The following is a 26,179-nucleotide window of genomic DNA, read 5'->3' on the forward strand; positions in this document are numbered from 1 at the left end:
TTTGTGGTTGAAATCTGCATCTATCTCTTCTGAACTAACTACATTAAAGCAAATACACATATTTCTTAAGGACTATATTATCTATTCCATCTACATTTAAATTTTTTTCAAGGTTTTTGGCCATGCTGTATCTGAATATCCACCTGGTAACTTCCACATATGCCCTGTGGCTGCAGTGACTCCTAACCTTCTCCATACAACACAGAAATTATCACTAGCTGGTGTTTGCATTGTTGCTGTGTGTAATCCACGTCCCTTTGTGCTGTGTGGTAATCAGAAATCCCTCCCTCCACTTTGGCAGTAGCCCACTGCTCAACAAGGAGGTCTGTTTGCTCCACAAAGGCTGCAATTCACTCCACTACATTCATCATCACCACTCGCTTATTCATAATTCGTAATCCCCCCCCTTGACAATGCTCAATTCAGCCTGTTAGATAACCAGTCTGTGGTCGTCTGAAAGAGTAGTCTGCATCGACTGCATGAAAGGGATTCGACACTGGCTTCCCTTCATGATTGTTACCTGACTGAATAATAGACTGTATCATTCTCCTCATGTAACCTGAGCTTTATAGCAGGTATGACAGCTCAATCCTCACCTCATTGCTTCTTCACTGAGGTAGCTCACCCAAATTAACCGGTTAATCCAGAATGACCCACTGATTAGCCGACTTGGCAGAAAGAGAGAATGGGAAATGAGGGAGGCAGATGAAGTGAGAAGCAGGGACAAAAAGTGATGTAAAGGAAAGAAAGAAGATGGGATGGGGGGGGGGGGAGGGGGGGAAGTGATACCTTAACTATTCTGCTGTGTGAGCACTGTGGCTCTTTTCTTCCTGCATGGTCCCTCTCTTGGCTCGCAGCCAAGTTTGGCTCCAGTATCACATGTAATCATTGTTATTTTGAGGCCAAGGACGAATCCCTATTATCCTCCCTGCGCCCGTTAATGAGGGAACCAGAGTTGTTCCGACAACTTTATCCCATTTGTCACAAAGGTGGAACAGACCCCTCCTATCTTCCTCCTGATGACAGACAGTCCTAATCTCAGTTACATCAGAAACAGGTTCTTCTATGTCGGAACCGGTCTCTCACGTGGTGTTTTTAGCCACTTTAGCAGCATGGCTCCGGTACAGCAATGGGTGCATTCGTAAATCATTCCGCCTGACCGCACCCTGGCACAAACTGGAGTGCTTGTAAATTCAGAGTACTGTTGGAATATAGCATTAGTCACAGCACCACACTCTATGTGCCTCAGAACAATAAGTGCAGTGAAGGCAGTCAGACAACCAAATGTTACTAATTTCTTAATGCACCTCTGGCATCGTGGTGCCACCACAATAAATGTCAATCATGATTGATGACATCGAGGTAAGAAGTTCCTCCCTTACCCCTAACAACAATCCAATACAACTGATGACAATCAAATATTTCTCAAATTAAATGAGACAGTTATATGGGTGAGTGGGTACAAAGAAGTATCTGTGTTTTTGACCATGAAATGACAGCTTGTCTGGTTTTATTATTTTCCCAATATTTTCCAAACCTTACCAAATGTTGATAACAGCAGCCCAGCGCAATTTTTTGCCAGCTCAGTGAAATCAAAAGTAGCCCAACCAGGCGGAAACATGGCCAATATGGCTCGCTGCATTTAGAGCTCAAAGCACTGCTGTCCTCACAGAACTGCAAATGTTGCTGTGGACTCTTGGGCTGAATTCAAAATCGCAAACGTACTGATTTGGCCAAAATGTAGCATGTAGTGTGTAAACAAAAGAAACAAAAACAAACAAAATCTGCAGTTTGCCAAAAAATACCCGGAAGTATTGCTGTTTTGGAAAAAAATTCAGTATGCATGAGACCAGACTACTAGCCTATAGTATACATTCAAAACATGTTAGCACCAACTGTCAGCTATGGCAAAGAAGAAACTTCACAACTGTAAGTTATGATATTCTTAAAACTACTGCTGTTGTTTCACGAAATGCAGTTCAAAGTTATTTGTCTAAAATACAAATTTGTTGAAATGTGCTCAGGCCTTTTTTTGGGATGTGAGGGACTGGCAGCTATCAAGATCACTGGGTGGTCAGTGCTCATGGTCCCCTGCAGAGAACAACGGCTCTGGTGTCGCCATTAAACACAAGATGTGATTTGTTTTGGATATATCCCATGGGCAATTTTTAGTCTGATATCTATGAATTAGTGACACAACAACAGTGGGATTTTGAAAATTACAATTATAACTCATCACAGTACAATTACTGACACATGAAAAGGCAATTTAGCATCTAACCATAAGTGCAAAACACATTAAAGTGCAGAGTATGTATAAATGTATAAATAAACAGTACAGTACAGGGTGTATTGAAAACATAGGATATATACAGTATAGATATGAATACATTCTAGGTTAGATGATAAATCCTGGAACACTCAAATTTTGTTCATGAATAAATATACATTACAGTTAAGATCACTGGAGTAAATACATCTCCAAGGCCAGCTCAGATGGTGCCTCACATACTACAAAATAAATGCGTTTAACAGTTTCATACTGCGTACTGAAAACTAGTTTGTACTTCATACTGCATTGGTCAGTCGTATGTGGTAGGCGATTTTGAATATGCCATTTATCTTGCTTTCTCTTTAGCTGTTCTTAATTTAAAATATGGTTTGGTCTCCTTTGGACTTTTACTTGTGTCTGTTGTAATTTAGATAAATGAGATGCTGTCAGCAGTTTTTATTAATGGCTAGAGAAAGAAGTTTGTTAATTAGCGGCAGGCCTGATTGCAGGCTGACGGCATTGCACCTTTGAAATTTACATTTAAATGCTTTTTCTCACAGCTGATATTTAGCCTAGCTGGCTGATTTTCTATATGTAGCTTCATTGTCTCTGATTTCTATATGAAGCATCTGCACTTTGTTAACTCTGGTGTATTTGTATCACTATCAAGCATTGCTCCTCTTCTTCCCCTCTGCCTATTTTGAAGGCTTTATCCATAGGAGCTCTGTGTACATGATGATGACAAACACCTCTTGAGACAGCCTGAGTGAGAGGAAAGGCAGGAGAGCTGAGAGAGAGATAAAAAAGAAGGCATGGAGAGGAGGATGGACTGAGAGATTCTGCCCAGGGGCGCTAAGAGAGAGGATTTGGATGAGAGAAAGAGGCAGGGATGGTAGCAACAAAAAGATATAGAGAGGAGAGAGAGAGAGACTGAGAGGTCCATGGTGTGGAAGAGAGGAGCAGACTGAGGTGAAAGAAAGTGAAAAGAGACAGGAGGAGTGCTCTGCTGTAGCGGGAAGAGGGGGCTTTCATATCATCCAAAACACATCTGTGTGTGCAGCTGTCAGTGGAAAAGAGAAATGTAATGTGGAATTGGGAGTGTTTGTGTTTGCCAATTCGCTGCCAAAATGTATGCAGACTGTGTACCTTGCACTGGGAGAATGCAGCGGGGTGGCCAGTGCGACAAGCAATAAAGCAAGTCAGTGTTTGGAAGTTGGAGCAAGCAGGGGGGAGGGAGAAGTGGGAGAAAGGGACAGATAAGAGAAGAGGTGGGTTATGGCTTGCTTCTTTCCCTGAAGACATGTAGGCTGCAGTTGCAGAATCCACAGCTCGATGCACATAATCTTCACAGGTGGAACGGTCCGATTTGTTTTGTACTTCAGCCATTTCAGCTGCATGATTTGATGACTCAGTATCGTGGCTGCACCCCTCTATATGTACATATGCAGTGAGGATTTTGTTTCTGTCTGCATGTCTGTATTTGTGTGTGTGTGTGTGTGTGTGTGTGTGTGTGTGTTTGGGGAGTTGGGAACAGGTTTGAAAGGCCTCTGTCTGTCAGCAGTGTTGCCTTATGGTCCAGTGTGGCTGCTGGGTGTGGACTCGTCTGTACAGGATGGCGACATACAGAGCCAGGGATGGAAATTATTCTAATTAAAGAAAATTGTTGGGTGTTTGAACCTGATTAGGCTCTCCGTCCCACTCGCTGATGTAATCGTTCTAATAGGGCCATTTATTTCATTCACTCAGAAGATGTGACAATGGAAGTGTTTTCTTCCTGTCTTATTTTATTTGCTTCATTCCCTCCTCATCTCTTGGGAGTTCTGTCAATATCTCTGTCTTTTATTACATTATGGCAGTGTGTTTGCGTCAGTCTTTCCTCCTCTCCGTTAGACCGGCTGAATAAGACTCGAAATGACTCGCTGCTGAGAAGATATAAATCCTGCTCTTCTCCAGCCTCCGAGGAAATACACACTGTTGCCAGGCATATTTAGCAAAGGCATCTTATTCTAGAGGTGCATTTGAAAGTACATCACATCAGTGTGGTGAATCTGCACTGCAGACCTCAGAGAATGAGAAAAGGGAAGCTTATGTGCCATCTGTGCTGCATGGAGGCATTAAAGTGCTACTGTTAATATCTGGTCCACAACAGGCAGCAAAGGAAAAGTATTTTATTCATTTTTTTAAAATCTCATTTTAACCCAAGAATCAATTGCACATAAATGGCTCTACATACATTCTTTTTTTGTTTCATTTGAATTCTGTGTGTACAATGACTAAGAAAGGCTATCATCAGGTAAAGTGATCACATGATCACACCTGCAATTATAGACCATTGGTGTTGACTAAGCAAGCATGTCTCTGTCTCATGATTGCAGACTTGGTTAAACAAATAACTGAATTTTATGCCCAGTCTTTCACAAAGAAGTAGATGCATATAATACATTCTAATATATTACTACAATTATCCTATTACTGCTAATACTGTGTGTTGTTCCTGAAAAAACAGTATCTGTTCTGTTGAAAGTGATGTGTTTTACATCTCCTGAAGCAGCTTGTTTGGAGTGAAGCAGATTAAGTGTACAGTATGAAGCTGCAGTGGGTGTCAATGAGTTGCCCCTACGCAAAACACTAAAGCAATTACTGCTAATCACCAGAGAGGTTGCCAGAAAAAAGCAAGAATCTTGCAGTTTAGCACTTTGAGGGACATATTTTCCCCTTGTGTTAACTCTTTCTGACTTTCTTCAGGGGTGTGATGTAAACGTATGGACTCAAAAACAGATAATAGTCTATTTATGCTGTTATAGAGTATTATAGCTCATGTAGGTTTGCAGTACAAAGTGTTGTATTTAGTCACAGTTGAGTTTTCTATATTTCTGCTTCCCTCTCTCAAAGCTTTGCTGCATTATCTATATAAAGTAGTTAGTTTTTATATAATAAAGGAAAAGATAGGTAAATTAATCATCTACTTTGTTCCTTTTGGAAGAAATTAAATAGTGTTTTGATGGATGGTAAAGCATCTTTTTAATTTTAAAATGTATTTTGATATTTATTATTTATTTATTGCTAGATGCATCATATATATAAGGGGACATAAACTAGAATGGCATGCAGAGAGTGTAGACCAGTTGCACTCAAGTTCTACTTGGATGGTCTGATTTCTTGAGTTGGGAAGTGGTTTTGTATTTTATTGCTGAAGGCATTTCAGCAACGCATTGATAGCCATTCCTAGTATTTGTGTGACAATAAAGAGATGAGATGCAGCTCAAATGCCCAAATCCAATACAAAATGTAATGTTTTCTTTTTGGCCAATGCTTCATCCTTCCACCAAGTTTCATTACAAATCTACAGACTGCACCAAAAACATAACTTTGTTGGTGAAGGTAATAATATGTGCCAGGCAAGGGATCAGGAACCAAAATGGGTCTAAGTGTGTTTTCAGTAATATCATCTCCTTAATACACAGCTTACACAGCCTGATTAACATTCCCAACTATAATGTGTAACCGTTCAACCCGACCCAAACTTTTGTTCCAGCTGCTTAACATGATCCCAACACTTAACCCCATACGTGACTGAGTAAGATCTTCGATGTTGACCTCCAGCCAAGCATGCAGACCAGAGAGTTATCAGACAAGCTCACACAGGCAGTGAAGACAGTTAATGCATCATCAAGTCTTTCCTGAAGTGTCTGTGACCTTCATTTTAGTGAGTTTCATAACGGAATTACACCCTATTAATCTGGCACTCTGTATCTCATGCTCACACACACATACACATAGACAAATACCTGCACAAACACACATAAACACCCCGCAGAAATGCTTCAGAGAGCAACTCAGATCACAGAAAGACATCCTGCTTGTTATGCCTGCCTGGCTGCTGTCTGATAAGCGTGAGCCTCGAAACAGTCGTCTGACTGTGATGGCCGTGAGTAATACAGGCTTTATCTGTCTCACTGCTAGTCCTGGGCCAACCTGCTCAACAGTGCCCTGCTTTCTGTTACAGAGCCAAAAGGGGCTTTCAAACTCCGAGCTTTTCTCATTTTGCCAACATAAATGACATTTTGGATCACCTTTCTATGTAATTCCTGGGTATTATTTACAGAGATTACTCAACTCGGCTGTAATAAGGAGATCCAGAAAACTAACTTCTTACTCCAACCATTGACACACAATTATATGTTTTTAGTGTAAAATTCGTAACACACTGCATGTGCACAGTATCTGACGCCCTCAGTCTGTTGATGAGGAACACTGATGAGAAAAAACTGGGTAAAATCAATCAGTGCTAATTGATTATCCCTGTTAAATCAATCTCAGATGGGGAGATGGAGATAATAAGAAGCAAAGGAGTTGTAAATAATTGGCTGTGACTCAAAATCAAGAAGGTGAGGTCCCTGATGTTTTGTGTATTCAGTGAACTACTATGTATAGCTTATAGGTAAGAATAAAAAAATCTTACAACGTGACAAAGCCACAGAAAATTATCACCTGACTGTGCAGTTCCCCTCAGTTCTAAGGAGCTCTATGACTTCATTGTTTAGTTTTCTGGCTCACAACTTGCTGTTTTGGTTCAGTCTTGCTGCTCTCATCAGCATCATTTTCAGTAGCAGCAGGGAGCTGAAGAGCTCAGTAAACTATCTGCCTATAGTGCCAAAGAGCAGACACACAGTCAGCAACTAGCTGGTGAACAAAATAGAGCATTTTACAGCTGAAGAACCAGTGACCAAACTTAAGTTTCAAACTTGAGTTTCTCCCTTATGCAAACATGAGCTCAGGGGTTAATTTGGGAGCATTGCATAAAGCCTCCAACAACAAATACGCACAAACAGAAAATATAGTGACAAATAAGTGACAAGATCAGCGTGAAAAATCTTGTTTTAACTGTAGATAAAATCACAAAATATTAATGAGACGGCAAGAAAGGAAACAGCCAAACATCCGCAAGAGTCAATAAAATTTTGAGTTAAAACAGTATAGCTAGTGTTAATATATGAGGCAGAGTGATAGCTAGCTACAGAGTTGCTAGGGACACAATAACGTAATGATGTAGGAAAGGAAAGTACCACACAGAAAAATGACAATGCAATCATCACTTACAGGGCTGTTGGCAAAGCAGTTTGTTCCTAGTTTGGTGTATAAGGTCTGGTTAAAGTTTTCTAGAGGTTTGGAAATAAACTGACAGTCAGATCTCTACTTCTCTTGACAAGTTGTGCACTGCTCATATTGTCCAGTGAGTTCTCCCTGTACATCTTGGTATCTACTCTTCCTCTTCAATCACCCCAAATGATTTCACTTTTAAGTGACTGGTATGGGTCCCTTAAATTCATAATTAAAGACCTTCTGGCAATGGATAAGGGAATATTTAAGTATCTAAAAAGTAACCACTACTAGATCAAAGTTTTTTTTCCCCCTACAACATCCTACGGAAATTGTTCTGGTGATTTCATGCAACATATGTTTTTCTGAGGCATCCTTATATGAAAATTTAAGGACAATCTTAGCCTCAGGCAAGAGATACACTTGTTTGCTGCTTGTGAATGGAATTGTTCACATACTTGCCTGTGTGCAGCACGCGTTACTGGAGGATTCCACTAGTGGGCACACCGGAGAAGTCAGACCGTATAGAACTACCAGATTTGCAGGAGGTAAATAACAAAAATGGCAACACTCCAGGATATGTGTATCCAATATTACTATGTTGTTAAATCTGAGATTATGGCAGAATAAATGACAGCAGGGCTAACGTGGATGATATGTAAATAAAGCATGTTGTGAAAATGTTGAATTCTGCGCTCTACTACACTGTCCCTAACGTTCATGTGTGTATTGCATGTTGTAGACGCGGAACATCAATTTCTGGCAATGTGCAGAGCAGACGCAGGATATGCATTGCAGTGCTCATGCGAACGTGTAGTTAACAGCAAGTATACCTCCTTCTGGAGTTGGTGGAGACCAAAAACAGAGTCAAAAGTTTGGAAATATCAGACTTATTATAATCAGGTGGTCAGAAACAGAATTTCAAATGACTCCTAATGTTGCTCAGATGTGTAAATAAGCAACTGTTTGCTAACAAAACTGTTTTATCAACTTAAAATGTGATTGGTAAGCTAACATGCAAACGTTGGTGTATTTTTTTGGAGTATGACAACAAAGCCTCTTAATCTTAATGGTAATATATCAGTGTTGATTGTTTCTGTTTCCCCCAAATGGTCATAAAACGTCCCTGTAAGTGTGAATATTGCCATTTTTAAATACAGAAAATATCAGAAAATAATCAATTGCATCTCATTCCACTTGTTAAATCTAACAAGAGTTAGATATTTTAATGAACGGTGACCCTGAAAAGCCCCGATGATCCTGCTGATAAACAGCCTAATACTCTGCTCAGCTGGATGTGGTCTCAGGTGTGCTGCTGTGAAGGAGCTACTTCACTGAAAGTGACAACAGCCTTTTCCATGGAAGCTGAGAAGTGGTTTGTTTGTATCGTGCACACTATGCATACAGACACAAACCTGTCAGGCTGGCCTCGTCTGCGCAGTGAAGCCTTGACGGATCCTTTATGAATCACCATCCATGTTTAACAGTAACAAACGCACAAATGCATGCAAACCATCTGAACACATGCTCAGGATTGGGGCTTATAAATTGAAGCATTATTGAGGTGGTGAAACCAATCTGCTGGCTGTTCCAGGAGTGTGTGTGTGTGTGTGTGTGTGTGTGTGTGTGTGTGTGTGTGTGTGCTGTGTGTGTTGCCCTCAGCGATGAATACAGGGCTCATTAGAATTGCTGTCATGTCGCAGCACAGCCTGCAGCATTTCATCTAAAGCACATTGGAGCGACCAGTCAGATTTCAGTATCTAGGAGTACCACTCGAGATTAAAAAGTCAAAAATACCTCGCTCTCTTTCCTGTTCGGCCTGTTGCGATGTTTGAAAATGTTCTTCAGAGGGGAAGAGCGGTGTGGAACCAGATTAAGTTGTCACAACCTCTTTGTAAGTACTGAAGAGGGATTCTTTAAAAAGTAATGCTACATCTAAGTCAAGGTCTGTTTGCAGGTACAAGTTTGTTACTTCAACATGTTGTGATTAATCTTGACAGAAAATATCTTCTGCCAAATATGTTCAGTTGAATTTTAAGAAACTGTAGCTGAGTTCTTAGATTTAATGCCTTTTAAATTTGTTGGCATCTTCTCTAATGGCTACAATTTCTTTTCTGTATTTTCTGTATTTAGAAGCAAAATCAGCAACAAGATTGCACTGTTTAAATATGATTATAAAAGAGATTAACATCACTACAGAAGGATACGATTATAAATTACATAATAAAACAGTATAATTAAACTCAGCCATTATAGTAGGCTAAAAAAACAAAAACTGAGTTAAAGAAGATGCTAAAATATTCAATATTCATTCCTCATTAAGTCTGGAGGAACACAACATCTGAGCAACAAAAGACTTGTCGACTCAAATCTACAAAATTGGAATATGAGCTGCATTAATCGACTTTTTGAGGCAGTGGAATACAACATTGACATATTATCACATAATACATTTATTTTGACAAATGAGTTAGCAAACAGTTTCTTTTTTCAGACACACTTAGCAACATAAGCATTCATTTGGAGTTGTCAGTGATGGACAGATATCATGTATTTTAAAAAAGAAAACATTTTCAGATATAGTACAACAGTTGAGCTGGGGGGTTTTCTGACATTGCCATAGAACTTATATAGAACAATATATATGATAGACCTTTTTACAAATAATTTTGACAATACATATCGTCATATCTCCCAGCCCTACAATCATCCCAGCTTTGAGGTGGGCTCCCAATATTGGTTTCACCAACTCATTATCCGACCAAATGTGAAATAAGCTCACCATCTCCTCTTCATTTACTAAATTATGGTTTTGAATAATGGCCAGAAAAAGTGTTTTTGCAGAACACTCATGTCTCAGAACAGTGAATATGACTTTCGACCTTTAGAATATTAAATAGCATCATTTAATTTTGTCCTATTGGACATTTGTGTGGATTCTGTCAAAATTAGTGAATGAATTATTGAATGCACAGTGACCTTTAACCTCCAAAATCCAATCCGTCCCTGAAATAATGCATCCACAAAAATGGGACAGACTAAAAGGCTCCTTCAGACTGAAGGGTACTGCAGAGTTGGGTGATAATTCTATGATGCTCTTTACTACTAATGACCCCTTTCAATTACACCTAGTAATTGCCTTTATTGATTATGTAAAAAAGACTGATCCGTGCTGCTTGTGACCTACTTTGTTCAGCGCTTATGCACCTGCATACAGAACTGTAAACATGAAAAAACAAATATATTCTCTGGGAGAGACCTTCAAGCTTATTTCTGGGAAGCCCAACTCTGTGTCCCTTTCTGTCGCCGCCCTGTTCAAGTAATTCAAGGGACGTAGTGAGCAGCAGCATGATGATGTTTTTATGCGGCAGGTGTTCATTGGATCCACAGAACCTGCAGAGATGCTGTGTGATTTACAGCATCATGCTAGTAGTGGTGACATCATGGCTAAATTTACAGCCTGCCATGACTTTGACCTTCCTGAGTGTGTATATGTGTGTGCATTTATAGTTATAGGATGTACATTCATTCAATGTGAACCCAGATGATATGTAGCTTTTTATATTTTGGTCTTGCTTGCCTACCCTATTAGAGATCTAACATTTGATTTGCTTTTAAATACATGAAGATAAACAAGTAGTATTTATGGATATTCTGTGATACTAATTGTGCCTGTGTGTATGTGTGTGTGTGTGTGTGTGTGTGTGTGTGTGTGTGTGTGATCTCTGGAATGTGCTCCACTTTCCGGCTCCTCCAACAGCTCCATGCCTCAGTGATCACAGGGCTGCTGTGGGACGGGCTTTTTTCTCCAGAGGCTGCTGTCATTATTATTCAGGACCCGGGAAATGGTTTTCACAAACTGTCCTCTGACAGCTGAGCAGGGTCCGGGGATAAACCGGTTACAGAATCACTTGGCGCTGCCTCCCTTCTGAAGAACATATCGGTGGGAATGTGATTATGTAGCCGGTCAATGACAGATTGATGAGGTGTCAAAGATAAAGTTCGTATGAGCCTGGATGCAAAAATTTCAAAATGTTTCCATAATGTAACCATATCCACCTTGGAAGAAATAGAAGTGTGTTATGATCCTTGATACTGCTGCAACAGGGACGACTATGTTGTAATGTGACTTTACTGTGTGGCTACACTTGAGCTATTTTTAGTGTTCTGTGGACTTCAGGGGTAGAGACGAGGTAATACTACACAGGAGACTGGATAGTCAGCAGAATCCAAATTTCCACGTACCGTTTTTCTTTTATTATTAAAGGTTTTATATTTGTGGGTCTCTGAGACTCGGGACAGATGACAACACTGAGACATAGCTGCACTTAGATGTGTTGAGTTGATTGAGCGGAGTATCTGTGTGCGTATGTGACAATTCATAGAGTGTGGACAATGTGTGGCCTCTGGTCTTGGCAGGGCAGGATTAGCTCTGTCAGTCTCATGTTGTGAGGCGAGGGGGCGTGACATTTAAATCCGTCCCGTCAAGACGGACAGTTTTGTGCGTGTCTGTGTGTGTGCTGGGGCAGCGGGGGTAAGAGTTTTGGAGGGGGGGCTGCTGAAAATGTTAAAAATGTCATTACTCCTTACACTGTTTAAATTTGAAAAGGTGACTCTCTCTCTCTTTCTCTCCCCCTCTGTGTGTCTCTCTCTCCGTCTCTCAGATAAGTTGTTTGGAAAGCGACTGCTGCAGGCTGGGAGACACATCATGTCTCATAAGTCTTGGATGAAAACTGTGCCCACAGAGAACTGTGATGTCCTCATGACATTTGCAGGTCAAGCACTCACACTCAAACACACTCATGTGATTGTATACTTGTGAGGACCCTCATTGGCATAATGCAACCTATCATGAAAAAGTATTCAGATCCCTTACTTAAGAAAAAGTACTAATACCACATTGTGAAATTACTCCACTACAGTAAAAGTCCTGCATTCAAAACTTACTTAAGTAAAAGTATCAGCATCACTCAGATTGTTTTATATATTCCAAATATATCATTGGATTCAATATTATTGATGCATTTATGTAAGCAGTGTTTTATTTTTCTAAAAATGAAATGAAATGCAAATACTCAAGTAAAGTCCTTCAAAATTGTACTTTAGTACATTACTAAAGATTCCACCACTGAATGCAACCCTATTTTATTAGTTTTTTTACTAATACAACTCAAAAAGCAAACCAAAATTCAAGATAAAATGTAACTACTAAGAGTAAATAGAGGTTATCTTTATATTTGACATGATAGAATAGTCTCTTACATCACTCGCATTGTGAAAAGAGAGAGAGAAAGAGATGTGAAACGGAAGATTCTCCATGTAGTTGATAACAAGTCTCCATATTTTACAGCAAAAAAACAAAAACTGCTTCTTGAGTAAACTGTCTTTTCCAAGGGGGAAACTGTTCACTTCTGAGAGCCACAACTGGCAATGGGAGATCTGACTTCCATTTCATTGCAATACATCATTTGGCAATGACATGTAGGATTTGTGTAAGCTTGACAGAATGACTATGTGTAAGATTAGAATTTGAGAGGTTGCCCAGAAGGCATATCTGGGGATCCACTGGGAAAGTAACTTCATGGATTGTGGATAAATCACAGATCCCCTTCCAAAAGCCTTGTAGTTTACTACTCTGCCAGGTGGAATGAACTAGCCCACATCTAAAATAAACGGATAAGAGACTGGGGTTAAACCCATGTAGCTTGGAAGGGCTTAGATAAATATGTTGTAAGAAATTGAACTCAATTAACCTATATCATGAAACCCTAACACAAACACAATTTATGTTCCAAGTTATATATTAGTAGAAGTATGAAGTAGCATAAAAAGAAAAGACTCAAGCAAGAATATGTACCGTACAGTACTTCAGTGAAAAAGCTTTCCGACCAGTTTGAGAAAGCAGAGAAGAAGAGTCACTCTTGAGTGTTTGTTAGTACGATGCTTAACCTCCAGCTGCTGCTCAGAATAAATAGAACAAGACTGTGGGAGTTCTCCCGGCAGCTCCCGTGTACAGGGATGCGTGGGTCTGGTTGAAAATGTATTTTTATTTTTCATTTCCTGCCACAGACACTACAGATGACCACACGTTGCTATGGCTACTGAACCACATCCGGCTGGGAATCCCAGAGCTCATCATCCAAATACGACATCACAAGCACACACGAGTCTACGCGTTCTTCGTCACCGCTACATATGAAAAGTAAGGACTCTCTGCAAAGGTTGTCTATTGTTAAGACTGTGCTTTTTGTCACAAATTGTTATGCGCTTAATCTTGACATTATGGCTGCAACTTATGATCCATGATTACACATTTGTTTTGTATACAACATGTCCCAGGTGAAATTATCTTGTCTTGTTTTGTCTTACCAAGAGACCAAAACCTAAATAACATAAATGAAGAAAAGCAGCAAATCTCATATTGTGGAAGCTGAAACGAGTAAATGTTTGCCATTTTTACTTGATTTAGGTTTCTGCCGGTGGGTGCTCAATGCAGGTGAAAATGTCCCAAGATAAACCAACTGCAATAACCATACCCTAAAAGACTTGTTGCTATAAGAATTAATAAAGAATTGTCAAATGCACACATTTCAGCCCCATAGGAAATTAACAGCAACTGACCAAGACAAAATATTTACAGGGATTGGAGATCAAAAGTGTAACTAGTAATACACACCATAAAACACATGGAAAGTAATAATCAATGCCAGCAAAATTATTAAGTAAAAAGTCACACATGAATATAATCCTAGGCCAAGTTCACAGTCCATCACCACGCTGGTTGTGAGACACTGCTACACCCATAAATAACACAACATAACAGTATAGGATGCAGGGTCCGTCTGTTAACAAGACAAACAGGTTTTAGGTTATCTAACGTTACACAAACAAAGAATGTATTAAATTACAGTAAATGAACCCTCAACACATAGGCCCACACAGCTAATACATTATGGAGAATTGTGATCTACGTCTCAGTTGAGGATAACTTCTTTCTGGGATAAGTGTTGCTCCTTGTGACTGTGCGCTTCAGGAATTCATCTGCGGTTCCTATTTGGTGACACATTCTGCTTTACACATTGGCAGTCACTAGAGGACATTGGTGCCCCCATGTTCAAAATGATGTCCCCATGCCAGAGAAAACATGATGATGTGTCTCCTAGGTGCCCTTAAATGGAGAAAAAAAAAGTTGTTCTACGACGCCAGACTGCACTATGAAAGGGTACGAATATCACACCTTCGCAGGGTCACTATGAATGACCTAAGGCGAAAAAGCCGACACAGATCTTTCCTGCAATATAGCGGGACATTTGCAGGACCGCACTATGAGAGGGCCTTTAGTCTAATGTTACCCATTACCATTAAAAGCTATAACTTTGGTTATAAGTGGATGGATCAACTTGCTTTGCAACAGGGCTATGCACTGCAGTGTATACTGGGTGAAGTATGCTATCAAATCAATGCAAATTTGGCCCTGACTGTATGCTGGCATGGGAGCAGCCCCGGAATCAGTACTTATGTTCAGATTCATGGAGATACAACAACACTGTTGGCTTCAGCTGAACAATATTCCCATCTCTCCAAAAATCAGATCTGAAAACGACCCACAGTATGATTTTGTCCTTGTGGTCATGACCTGCTACAGAAAACAATAGTGCCGTTTCTGCTCTTTTGACTGTGTGAATTAATCACCCTGTCACCCTGCAAAGAAAACAGGCAACAAGCTACAGCAGTAATGTTTCTCAACACAGAGACAGAGAATGAACAAATGAATAATACAGTATATATCACTGCTTCCTCGGGTAGCTTGAGGTGCAGTTATTTTTAAATGCTACTACTGGAGGGATGGGATGTTTAGGACAAAAATAACCCTGCAGCTCTGTGCTGGTGTAAAATTGTACCTTTGTTTAATGTGGTATTATATTTAGCTGCAGCTATAGTAGGAGCAGCAGTTTAGCTCATACAGAGTGAATCGTTAGTGAGGCCTGGCTTACTGTATCAGCACCACTGCTCTGCCTCTGGCTGCAGGTTATTTAAAGTTTTGCAGAAGGTTAGAGTCAGGCTAAACAGTATGGATTGTATTCGCTCTGATTACACTGCCCAGACACAGGCTCTTGTTTTGAAAATATCCCCAGGGGAATTGTGGAAGAGTCCAGGGTCAGGGTCATTTTAATCTCAGCGTTGACTTTGGTGTATAAATACTGAGAAATACAATCCAGGGGATCAGGGTGGCACTCGCTGTTCCATACCGCATTTCACCTCTCGACAAATGTAGAGTCTTCTCTGCTGACTGTGCATTTAACAACAGGCCTCTTAACAAAAAAAAAATCACTGAGAGTCTCAAGCAAACCTTTTTACCAATGAATGGAATAGGAATAGACAAATCGCCGGAAGCAATGAAGCCTGATACAGACAGATGTAAAGAGAGAGCAAGAGAGAAAGAGCAGGAGTGAAGCAGAAAGACAAAGAGAAAAACAACAGGGAGGGCAATGTGGTAGGAGGAAGGAGAGAGTGCTTTTTGAAAGTGTGCCAGTGGGTTTTAGATGAAATGCTCAAGTAAAATTATTGCTGTGTGACGCGAGGAGTGCCCCCCCCCCCCCCCCCCCACACACACACACACACACCTCCTATTAGATAGGTTGACCTACATTTCATGTGATAGAAAAGATAACCCAGAAAGTATTCCACTCTCTCAAACTCACCTTGACTCGTCATTCCCTTTGCATACTAAACCCTCGTGAATTTTCCCCTCAACCCCTCCTGTGTGAGAACATCAGCTGAGGGCTTCAGGTGTGTTTGCTGTCAGTGGTTGGCTTGTTTTATATTATCCTATCACCTAAACTGGCATTGCTCTCTCTCTCCTGTGTGTTTGTTTTGACATAAAGGCCGGTGTAGAAAATCTGGCTATGAGATCAAAACAGCTGGAGTCGCAGATTAAGTGCTGCTGCTTCAAAAAAACACTATAGCAGAATTTTAGCAATTAACATACTCAGTGTGACGTACAGTAAATCTCCTCCCCCTCCCTTTTCTTTTCACAGCTGACATACCATCCATTACTCATTTCTCAGCTCTGACTGGGCAATTTACAGCATGCCCTCCCGTTCTGCTGAGTTTCTACATTACGACTGATAGATATTTGCTTTATTAGCATAAACGTTACATGCAGGGCTCTCCCTCAGCAGTATTCTGCTCTTTTACAAGGTTAGTTTTGTCCACATATTCCCTTTCACTGTGTCTCCACATTAAGACTTCTTGTATTTAGGGAGAGAGAGCGCAAAAGGCGATAAAGTTTTTGATTAAATAAGAAAGGGGGAAGCTCATCAAGATTCCTGGCAGCAGCCGGAGCTGCACACCTCTGAAAGGCCTTGCAGTTATTGGCTTAGATTACTAAACAGTTGCTTTTAATAGATACAGCGGCAGCCTGTTTTTTTTTCTAAGACAAGGACCTTTATTGTGATGCTGCTGCACACTAAGCAGTATCCAGCGGTGATACAGAAGCTTACACCTCACATTTCTGCTGTAATCCATCATGGTGCTGATGGCACTTCACCGTACTGCTCCTCAAAGTGCCCGGAGCTGCATGATGGATGGACGTTTCGAGGCCCACCAAGAGCCTGCCCCTGTATGTGTGTGTATAAACTATATATACATGTACATGTGACAGGGAGAGGTGAGCTTTCTGCCTGGAGGGAACAGAGGGTGTGGTACTGCATTATTACTGCGATTTCAGCACAAAGCCACTGGGAAGGACGGGAGGAGAGGAGAAGGGGATGACGGGATAAAGGAGAAGGAGGAGGGGGAGAAGGAGACAAAGGAAAGGACCGTGGGAGATAAAAGGATGAAGAGAGTAGACGGAGTGGCTGGAGAGAGGAGGAGGAGGAGGAGGAAGGAAGAGAGGAGACGTGGCTGATGGGAAATGAGATGATGAGAGAGAGTGATGAGGTTAAAGCATTAGAGGAGAGTTCAGATGGCTTTAACACTATGGAGGACAATCCATCTCTGCTAATGTTATTGTTTGCTGTTGGTTTTTGTAATCCCATTAAAAAACTGGCTAAATACACCGTGGTCATTTCCAGGAAAATGTTTTCTACGTTGCTAAAATTGAGTTTTATAGAATTTGTTTTGCTATCCATAATGTGGCTTTTTTGATTAATTCATTATGGTGGAGTCAGTGATTCTGGGGAGAGATTGATTGATATTTCAACTCAACATCACCACCCCTCAGTGCACCTTTGCCTGTCGTGTGCATGAGCACGCTGGAATAATGTTGTGTAGCTCTGTGGGAGTCACTTATTTTGTTTCACATTAACAGAATCAGGGCTATGTATGAACACTGCTTTTTCTTCACACAGAAAACGGACATGTTTTTGAATGTTGTCATGCGATTGAATGGCTGTCAGCTGTCCGGTATGGGTTAGTATGGGTTAGTAGGGGCACCAGTATGGGTTAGTAGGGGCACGCTCCACCCACTGGTAGTTCCAAAAGGTGTTTTGAAGGTGAAGGTGAAGCTGTTTTGTTACATTTCCCTTTTTGTGAGGTTTCGGTTACTATTTAGGCTTAGAAAATTAAAAAAGAAAGTATGGTTAGACAGGTTATATTAGATTAGGCGAAATAGAATGCTTTGGATCAGATACCATAAAAATGACAATTACATGATAGAAAAATAACTTCCAAAGTTACATTTTGTTTTACAGGTCTGTCACGGGATGTAATGCAGGGTGATAATCCTGTATTTAAGGGAGGAGTCAGGGATTCTGGAGAATCAGTTTTGTTAGGATTAGGCACCAAAACTACTTTTGAGGTTTACAAAATAAAAAGTACATGTTAGATTTAGGTGCACACACAATTCTTTTGATTACATACCTTAAAAAATGACATGACACTGACATGATATAAAAACTATATCTATAACTTATAAAGTTACCTTTTGTTTTGAGTCTGTCACAGGACATGAACCAGGATGATCTGTGTGTATTTAAGGAGCCATTGACCACCCCAACCTTCCTCCTTGTGCAGACTTTGTCGCTCCTTATACCACGTCATATCCTCTTTTGCTTCTGTATTAATTACTACGGCCATTAGGGGTCAGCGCTTTACAATAATGTTAACACAGCAGCCCATTAATAGGGCGATAACGGTCTTATGGATCTATCAAGATGTGGGCCGGCCCCACTCAAGGAGAGAATCACAAAAAGGTAATTGGATTACAAACTTATTCTATATATGTCGAATCACAGTTTCCCAGAGCACAAAGTGAAATCTTCATGTTGTTTGTATTTTCTCCAACCAACAGTTAAATGGCCGAAAATATTAAATGTACAATTAAAACAGAAGACAGCAGCAGTTGGAACTACTGAGTGTTTGGAATATTAGCTTTATAATTACTTAAAAGATTATCACAATTGTTTTTAATTAATGTTCACATTAGATTCAAAGAGCAAGGTTATTAAAAATAAAAAAGTATAACAATGGTACTGAGACAAGTCCGTAGAGGAAGAGATGCCAACTTGGTGATCTGATGGTCTGAAATGTTTGGAAAAACTCGAAATCAGCGATGTCAGATGGTGAGTGTTTTGTTTAAAGTCTCTCTTTGTCATGCTGCAGTTTGTTGCGAGGTGCTGAGGAGATGGGACTGAGGAAAGCTGTGAAGCCCGAGTTTGGTGGAGGAACACGAAACTTCTCCTGTGAGGAGGACTACATCTACGAGAACATCGAGAGCGAGCTGTGTTTCTTTACTTCACAGGTCAGTTTGAGCACACACACTCACACACACACACACACATGCTTGTATCACCTGAATTTACTCTCTCCTTGTCTTGTGTGCTGCAGGAGAGGCAGAGCATCATTAAATACTGGCTGGACAATCTACGTGCCAAACATGGGGAGGTGCTTCATAATATCAACTTCCTGGAGGGCCAGCCAATCAGTAAGTCTCCTCTCTACCACAGCGCTGCTACACACTGTGATATTTGTCTGCATCAAACAGAGAACAATTGTTTGGCAGGCTTTGGAAATAATCCTGCAGTTGGTTTGGGTTTTCAATAATTAGAAGCAGAATTGTGATGGATTTAATGGATTTATAGTTTATCTCTCTAGCAAATTAAATGTACGGTAATTTTAACTCACTTTTATCCTTCGTTTGTTATTCTCTGCAGTCCCGGAGCTGAGTGCGAGAGGTGTGATCCAGCAGGTGTTTCCTCTCCATGAACAGAGGATTCTCAGTCAGCTGATGAAGTCCTGGGTCCAGGCCGTTTGTGAGAAACAGCCATTAGGTCAGTAGAACAAGATATCTCTCTATCCCTCTGTCTATCTCTCTCTCTATCTTTCTCTCCATCCATCTATCTATATACATAACACTGCAATACTGCCACTTTGCTCTTGGTTCCTTGTTTTATTCTTTAAGGAGAGACAATACAGGTGAAGAGGGTAAACATTTGAACATAGTATATCACTATGCAACTTTTAATTTCTTGTATCACATTTTTTTCTTAAATGCATGTTTGAATATGTGATATAAGAAGGCATTATCCTATTAAATATGTGATAATTTACCTACATGATAAAACTGTGATAATTTACATACATTTCCAGAGCAGACATTTGAACATTGGATAAAGCCAGGCTCAAAACTTGTGCTTTGTGTTGCTGGAATATTAAAGTCAAAGTTTTTTACAGAGGGAATTTTGGATACCTTTTTTGTTACTCCATGAATCAGAAAATACTGTCAACAGTCATAAAAAAAACATTTTTGGAGTTTATAGATGGGAATGAAAATGGAAAGTTTGGTGAATGTAAGTGCTACAGAAGTGGAGATTTCTGGCTCGAAGTATAATAAAAAACTTTAAAGCTATATATTCTGAAATCTCATACATTTTGCAAGACACTACAGGTGAATAGGGAAAAATTATAACTAAAAGATCACTATGAAACTGCCCCAGTTGATTTCTTGTTTTAAGACAATTATTTTTTGTTTTACAAAATGTTTATATATCCAAACTAGGCATTATCTAATGCTACCATTGTCTATTAATTCCACAGGAATTAATAGACAAAGTGGAGTAAAATTAATACAAAATATGGAAGCAAATCAGCCCATAATCTGAAAAAATGGCCATTGCATAAAAAACATGTTTTTACCTGTTGTTTTTCACCTTAACAGTCATAATAATTGTGTGACATATCCTTCTTTTTTGCCGTTTTCTGCTGGTGTTTCCAGATGATATCTGTGACTACTTCGGGGTGAAGATTGCCATGTATTTTGCCTGGCTGGGATTTTACACCACTTCTATGTTATATCCTGCTGTGATCGGCTTCGTGCTGTGGATGCTCACTGAGTCAGATCAGGTGAGGACAGAGGCTGTCATCGCCTAAAACGACATAAATCACCAACCGAAAAAAGGATCATCACAGTTCAAGTCTGCGTGTTTGTTTGTGTCGTTTCAGACGAGCCGTGACATCTGCTGCGTGGTGTTTGCACTGTTCAACGTGGTGTGGGCCACCCTGTTTCTGGAGCGGTGGAAGAGGAGGGGGGCCGAGCTGGCATTCAAGTGGGGAACACTGGACACGCCGTCTGAGTCCCTGGAAGAACCGCGGCCTCAGTTCCGGGTAAGAGAAACAAAAACTCTGACTCCTTCCATCTCCATATCTTCTTCTCCTTCAGGCCCTCTCATGCCTTTCTTTCTCTCGGCAGGGAGTGAAGCGCTGCAGTCCCATAACAGGATGTGAGGAGTTCTACTATCCTCCGTGGCGGAGGCGTTTGTTCAGGTGGCTGGTCAGCCTGCCCATCTGTATCCTCTGTCTCTGCTTTGTCTTCCTGGTTATGCTCATCTGCTTTGAGCTGCAGGTCAGTCAGCTGTCAGCATCTGTTTTCTACATGTCCTGCTTGTATAAATGTAGCAATAATAGTTCTAATGGTAAAATATCTTATTACTCTGCATCTGTTTACTGTCATCAAACTTCTTTGATGGGTGGATATAGTGATGCAGCAAGCCTGTTAATGGGCTCCAGACTATGGGTGGAACTTATATAAAATATATAACCTCCTTCAGAGTAAAAACAACTGCTCCGAACACCGTTTGATGTTTTTCCCTGAGGTGACGAGTTAAAAGCTGCGATTATCTCTCTGCAGGAGTTTGTGATGGGGATCAAGGAAATGCCTCGGCTCGCTCGCTTCATCCCCAAAATCATGCTCGCTATCACTGTGACTGCATGCGACGAGGTGTACAGGAAAATCGCCTGCTGGCTCAATGACATGGGTGAGAGTCCAGATTTATCTACACTCCGTCTGTTACAGAAGATAATTTAAATATTATTGACACTCCTTATGGAGCTAATTAGTAATTACTTTAACCTTTATAAATTTGGCTCTTTGTACATTGTTTATGAGTGATAAGGGATGAGTTAAATTGTTTTTCCACAGAAAACTATAGACTCCAGAGTGCCTATGAGAAAAATCTCATCATCAAAATGGTTCTTGTGAGTGGCTTTTTATTATACAATACCTAAACTACCAATGTGATTTAAAAACTTGTTTTTCATGCTTGTAAATGGGATTATGCACCCTCCGATAAATGCCTTAGCACAGCCCCATAGACTAAGAGATGATACTTCAGGGAGCCATTTGTATGAAGGGCTGTCCTTGACTAAAGACATTTTTTTTCCAACGAACACTCTTATAATTTTGTTGATAAATGGATTAGTTAATCAGCTAAACTGAGTTTCTTTGCAAAGAATCATGCAAAAGCACCACTGTAAATCTTGTGTTTACCAGAGATGTGATCATAAAGTATATTTTAAAAAAGCATTTAAAAAAGACTAATCCACTAAAGAAATGTTAGCAGACTAAGACCAAAACCACCAAATCAGTTGATATAAATGTGAGAAATCCCTTGTTGAAAAAAATAATGTATTTAATCTCCATTGTTGGTGGTTGAGGTGCATGATCAGATATAGTAAATGGTAAAATCCTTATGTCCTCTATCCTGTAGACTAACTCTGTTTTAGGGTTGAAAAAAAAATTGATTCTAGAATAAGTTGAATGTCATAAAAGGTAGAAACTTGTTTTTTAAAAACATTCCATTTCATATTACCTTCTTCTTAATGACACCTGGCAATTCTTTCTCTTCCAGTTTCAGTTTGTAAATTCTTATCTCAGCCTTTTTTACATTGGATTCTACCTCAAAGACATGGAGCGCCTGAAAGAGGTAAGAAACACCTTAAAAGAAGCTCTAACTTTCCTCTATCACGCATTAGCTCCAGTGATTCATTTGGCCTCCAACATCTGTCCTTCTCCCACCCTTAAATGCTTTGCTCTATCTGCTTACATGCACCGATTTCCATAACCATCCGTCCACACATCTCATCCATTCTGTCCATCTGTGGAAGATGCTGCTGGTGTTGTCTCTGTTAAGGAGTCTGCAGCGGCAGGTCCGGGTCAATCTGCTGCCGTTCCTGTTCCTCAAGATCCAGATGTTTGTGGTCTCAGTTCCCTGGTTCTTCAGGGCTTTACTCAGGTCCAAAGTATGCTCCATGTACATCCACTGTCTGGGCGAGAGGTTTACGGTCCATTTCTGACCACCTTGGTCTTCACCTTGCATGCTCCGTGCCGAACGCAACATGAACTTGAACTACTATCCTGCTGTGTTTAGAATTACATAGTGTTTGTTTTGATTGTATTTGTCTGGTGAGAACCTTGCAAAAAGTTTTTGAAATGTCATCTATTCAAATACATATGGCAGAGGATTGGGACCAGGTAGGAGAAAAAAATTATAGAGAGAAGGAGTTGTTTGTTTCATTATGCAGTACAAGAAAAAACTAAATTCAGAGAATAAAGTCAAATTTTTGTGTTCGATAAAGTTGGAAAGATATATGGCTTCTATCTGAAAAGTTAAGTAGACTGCAAGCTACAACCTGATTTTCATCAATGTCAGAAAATGTGCAATAACCATAATATTTAAGGATGTAGTATTATTAAATCCCCCTACATGTAATTGAGATATTCTTCATAGTAGGCTTCTACAACTATGTTTTGGGCATTCATGTAATTTTTGTGAATTTTTTAGACATATATTAGGCGAATTGAGGAATATCAGGTTGTAGCTTGCAGTCTACTTTACCAAAATCAAAAAGTTGACTTTATTCTGAACATTTCAACTTTTTTCTCATCATTTCGACTTTTTTGGAAACTGCATTATGCACTCTTCGGAGTGCATAATGCATTTTTTTTCCTCCTACCTGGCCCTAATCCTCTTCCATAAATGCAATCCTTTTTTTCTTGCTTCTTGAAAACTTAAAAGTATTTTGGAGACACAAGCTTCCACCAGACAGAAATGATAGATCAGGCGTTTCATGTGGTAGAGAATTAAAAATGTAGCTGTCAGAATAGTGCCTGATTGTTTTAGTGTTTGGTGTTTTTACCCCTGAATGATTGAGTCATAAATTGTGCCTTGTCACCTGCATATTTGAGCATTATTCTTAGTTAGTCGAGTGGTTTTGCTATTTTTTCCCTTTGACGTGAGGATGTAAAGTCAATGGGAATTCTTCTATTATTGGCCTTTTCCTTCCGCACAGTTTGTGTGAATTGTTTTTCCGATACAACTCTCACCACACGTACCTCAATTTCTCACTCTGTCTGTCAGTTTCTGTTACACTCTCAGTCAGAGTGCCACCTCATTGAGCCTGTCATATTCTGTTAACATCACCTGACTTCATTGTCTGATTCCCTATGGGTTCAGCACAGCTTCTGCAAATATTTGTCGCAGTGTATTTACTTTTCTGCTTAATAATCGTTTAACTTGAAACTGCATTTCAACTCAAGAGCGAAATATCTTTTGAAAAATAAAAGCAGAAAGGATTTTTCTCAATTACTTTCATACATAAATGAATAGAAACCAATGGTTGCCACTGAGGAGAAAAAAAACTGGCAAAAACTTGCAAAAAAACACTGCTGTAGTCCTTTAAGTGTCTGAAATGAAAACCATCTGGTGTTGTCAGCTTGATTCTGCCATCGTCTGATTCTGACGTATTTATGCCGACTGTTCAGTCTTGACTGTAGGTAGCCGTGGGAGAACAGTATCTCCTTTTCATTCTGAGGTCTCCCATCATTGACTGAAAGTAACATTCTGTTCATGTTCTCGTCAGGAAGTCATTGTGGTTTTGTGTCGCATTCAGTGCTGTAGCTCAGATATTGTGTGTCAGCATTATTTGACTTGGAAACAGTCGCTTTCAGATTAAAGCCAATAACAGATAGTAAGCTTTGTGATGCTGCACTTCTCAGTATGCATATCCTCTGTGAGTATATTAAAGGGCTGAAGACGCATTTACTGCTCGGGTTTCAGTGTTGCAGGATAATTCTGCATTATTACAACTTGGGCTCTGTATTCATTGTTTAGGCCAACATTTCTATCGAGTTTTGACAATATTCACCTGCTGAGATGTGCAAACAAAGCAACATTACAACAGCTCGCAAGGTTGTGATTTGAGGGCGTGTTCATGAAAATTGTCCCAGTCTGGAAATATTTTTTCAGATTACTCTTACACCACATGTATGGGGCACAAATGTCCTATCTCGTAATGTTAACAAAAATTAAATATAATTTCAGTATCCGCCCGGGAGTCAGATCCACAACGAAATTAATAGATTCTTTCTTCACCAATGTTACACCCTTCCCTTAAGGTTAGAATAGAATAGAATAGAATAGCCTTTATTGTCATTGTATATATACAACGAAATTGGAGTGCAACTCCCATTGGTGCAAATAAGAAACTTAAAATATATATATACATACACAGTAAAAAAATAAAATTTTCATTAAAACCAGGCCAGCTTTTCTGTAATTCTGCTGTGAAACAGATAAACTGAGCCGAGAACAAAACCTCCTTGGTGGAGAGAGTAAGAAAGACTTAGTTTAAAAAGTTTTTTAAAAAAGGCACAAGGAATAATATTTTTAAAATGCTCGAAAATGTCAAGTTATTGCTTTAATGGCAAGACGACTAGTACCTATAGTTATTACGGTAAAAAAAAAAATCTGAAGTTCAAGATCAACATAACTGATAAAAAAAAACTGATCTCAGATATGGTAGACTGCATTCTCTTTAGTCTAATATATACAAAACAACAACTTGACAACAGTGTCGAATACACCCAGCGCCAAAACACATCAATTAGTTAAAGTTTAACTTAAATCCAGGATGACCAAAGTCCTCAGAGCTGCTAGACACTACTACAACTCACACAGACCAACAGCTGACTGAACAACCAGCTCTGTCCCTGCCCACTGTAACATCAGCAGTAACAATAGCTTTACTGTTCAGGCAAACCCTAAGACTTAAATACAGGTGAGCGTCAGTGTGAGTGCCACTGCAGTCGGGACCGATATTATATCGCCCAAACATGCTGCGTAACGCAGGCGTCATTAAGACTATAAATAAAACAAGATAATCAATAAAACAAAGCTCACTATCTAAATGTTCCCGCTGCATGTCTGCAGCGTCCTGCGTCACAGCTGCGCTTTAGCGAAACAGAGTTGACGTCACATGATGACCTTTCACCTGCGGAGGTATCATGTGACGTAAACTAATGTAATTAACTGGAGCCAGCTCATTTTATTTTTTATCTAAATTGTTAAGAATTATTGAACATTCTTCTTAATAGGGTGCACGGGCAGGCCTTCACAAAAATCTAATTAAATTAAACTAAATAAGCTTTGACAAAAGTGCAGTTAAGACATTAAGGTGTAAAGGGGCGGGTCAAGACACATGAGCAGTCTGACAATCAAACATCAACAGTTTGGCCAAATTACCTGAACA

At 39.9% G+C, this 26,179-nt stretch overlaps 1 protein-coding gene across 2 annotated transcripts in view; it reads left to right on the forward strand.

Moving 5' to 3' along the window:
• ano8b (anoctamin 8b) overlaps positions 1 to 26,179 on the forward strand; it is a 50,174-nt gene that overhangs the window by 13,434 nt on the left and 10,561 nt on the right. Inside the window, exons 1-12 of one of the 2 annotated variants that reach the window (XM_059341425.1) lie at positions 9,190 to 9,266; positions 12,037 to 12,147; positions 13,442 to 13,574; positions 18,977 to 19,115; positions 19,202 to 19,298; positions 19,528 to 19,644; positions 20,589 to 20,716; positions 20,816 to 20,977; positions 21,063 to 21,215; positions 21,501 to 21,627; positions 21,792 to 21,847; positions 22,501 to 22,575. In XM_059341425.1, coding sequence (XP_059197408.1) covers positions 9,200 to 9,266; positions 12,037 to 12,147; positions 13,442 to 13,574; positions 18,977 to 19,115; positions 19,202 to 19,298; positions 19,528 to 19,644; positions 20,589 to 20,716; positions 20,816 to 20,977; positions 21,063 to 21,215; positions 21,501 to 21,627; positions 21,792 to 21,847; positions 22,501 to 22,575 — 1,365 coding nt within the window. In that variant the 5' untranslated portion in view covers positions 9,190 to 9,199. Of the gene's footprint in view, positions 1 to 9,189; positions 9,267 to 12,036; positions 12,148 to 13,441; positions 13,575 to 18,976; positions 19,116 to 19,201; positions 19,299 to 19,527; positions 19,645 to 20,588; positions 20,717 to 20,815; positions 20,978 to 21,062; positions 21,216 to 21,500; positions 21,628 to 21,791; positions 21,848 to 22,500; positions 22,576 to 26,179 lie in introns of those variants that run through there. The other variant, XM_059341424.1, reaches the window with a different exon arrangement.

Source organism: Centropristis striata, chromosome 9, assembly GCF_030273125.1.
Source record: "Centropristis striata isolate RG_2023a ecotype Rhode Island chromosome 9, C.striata_1.0, whole genome shotgun sequence".
Lineage (NCBI taxonomy): Eukaryota > Metazoa > Chordata > Actinopteri > Perciformes > Serranidae > Centropristis > Centropristis striata.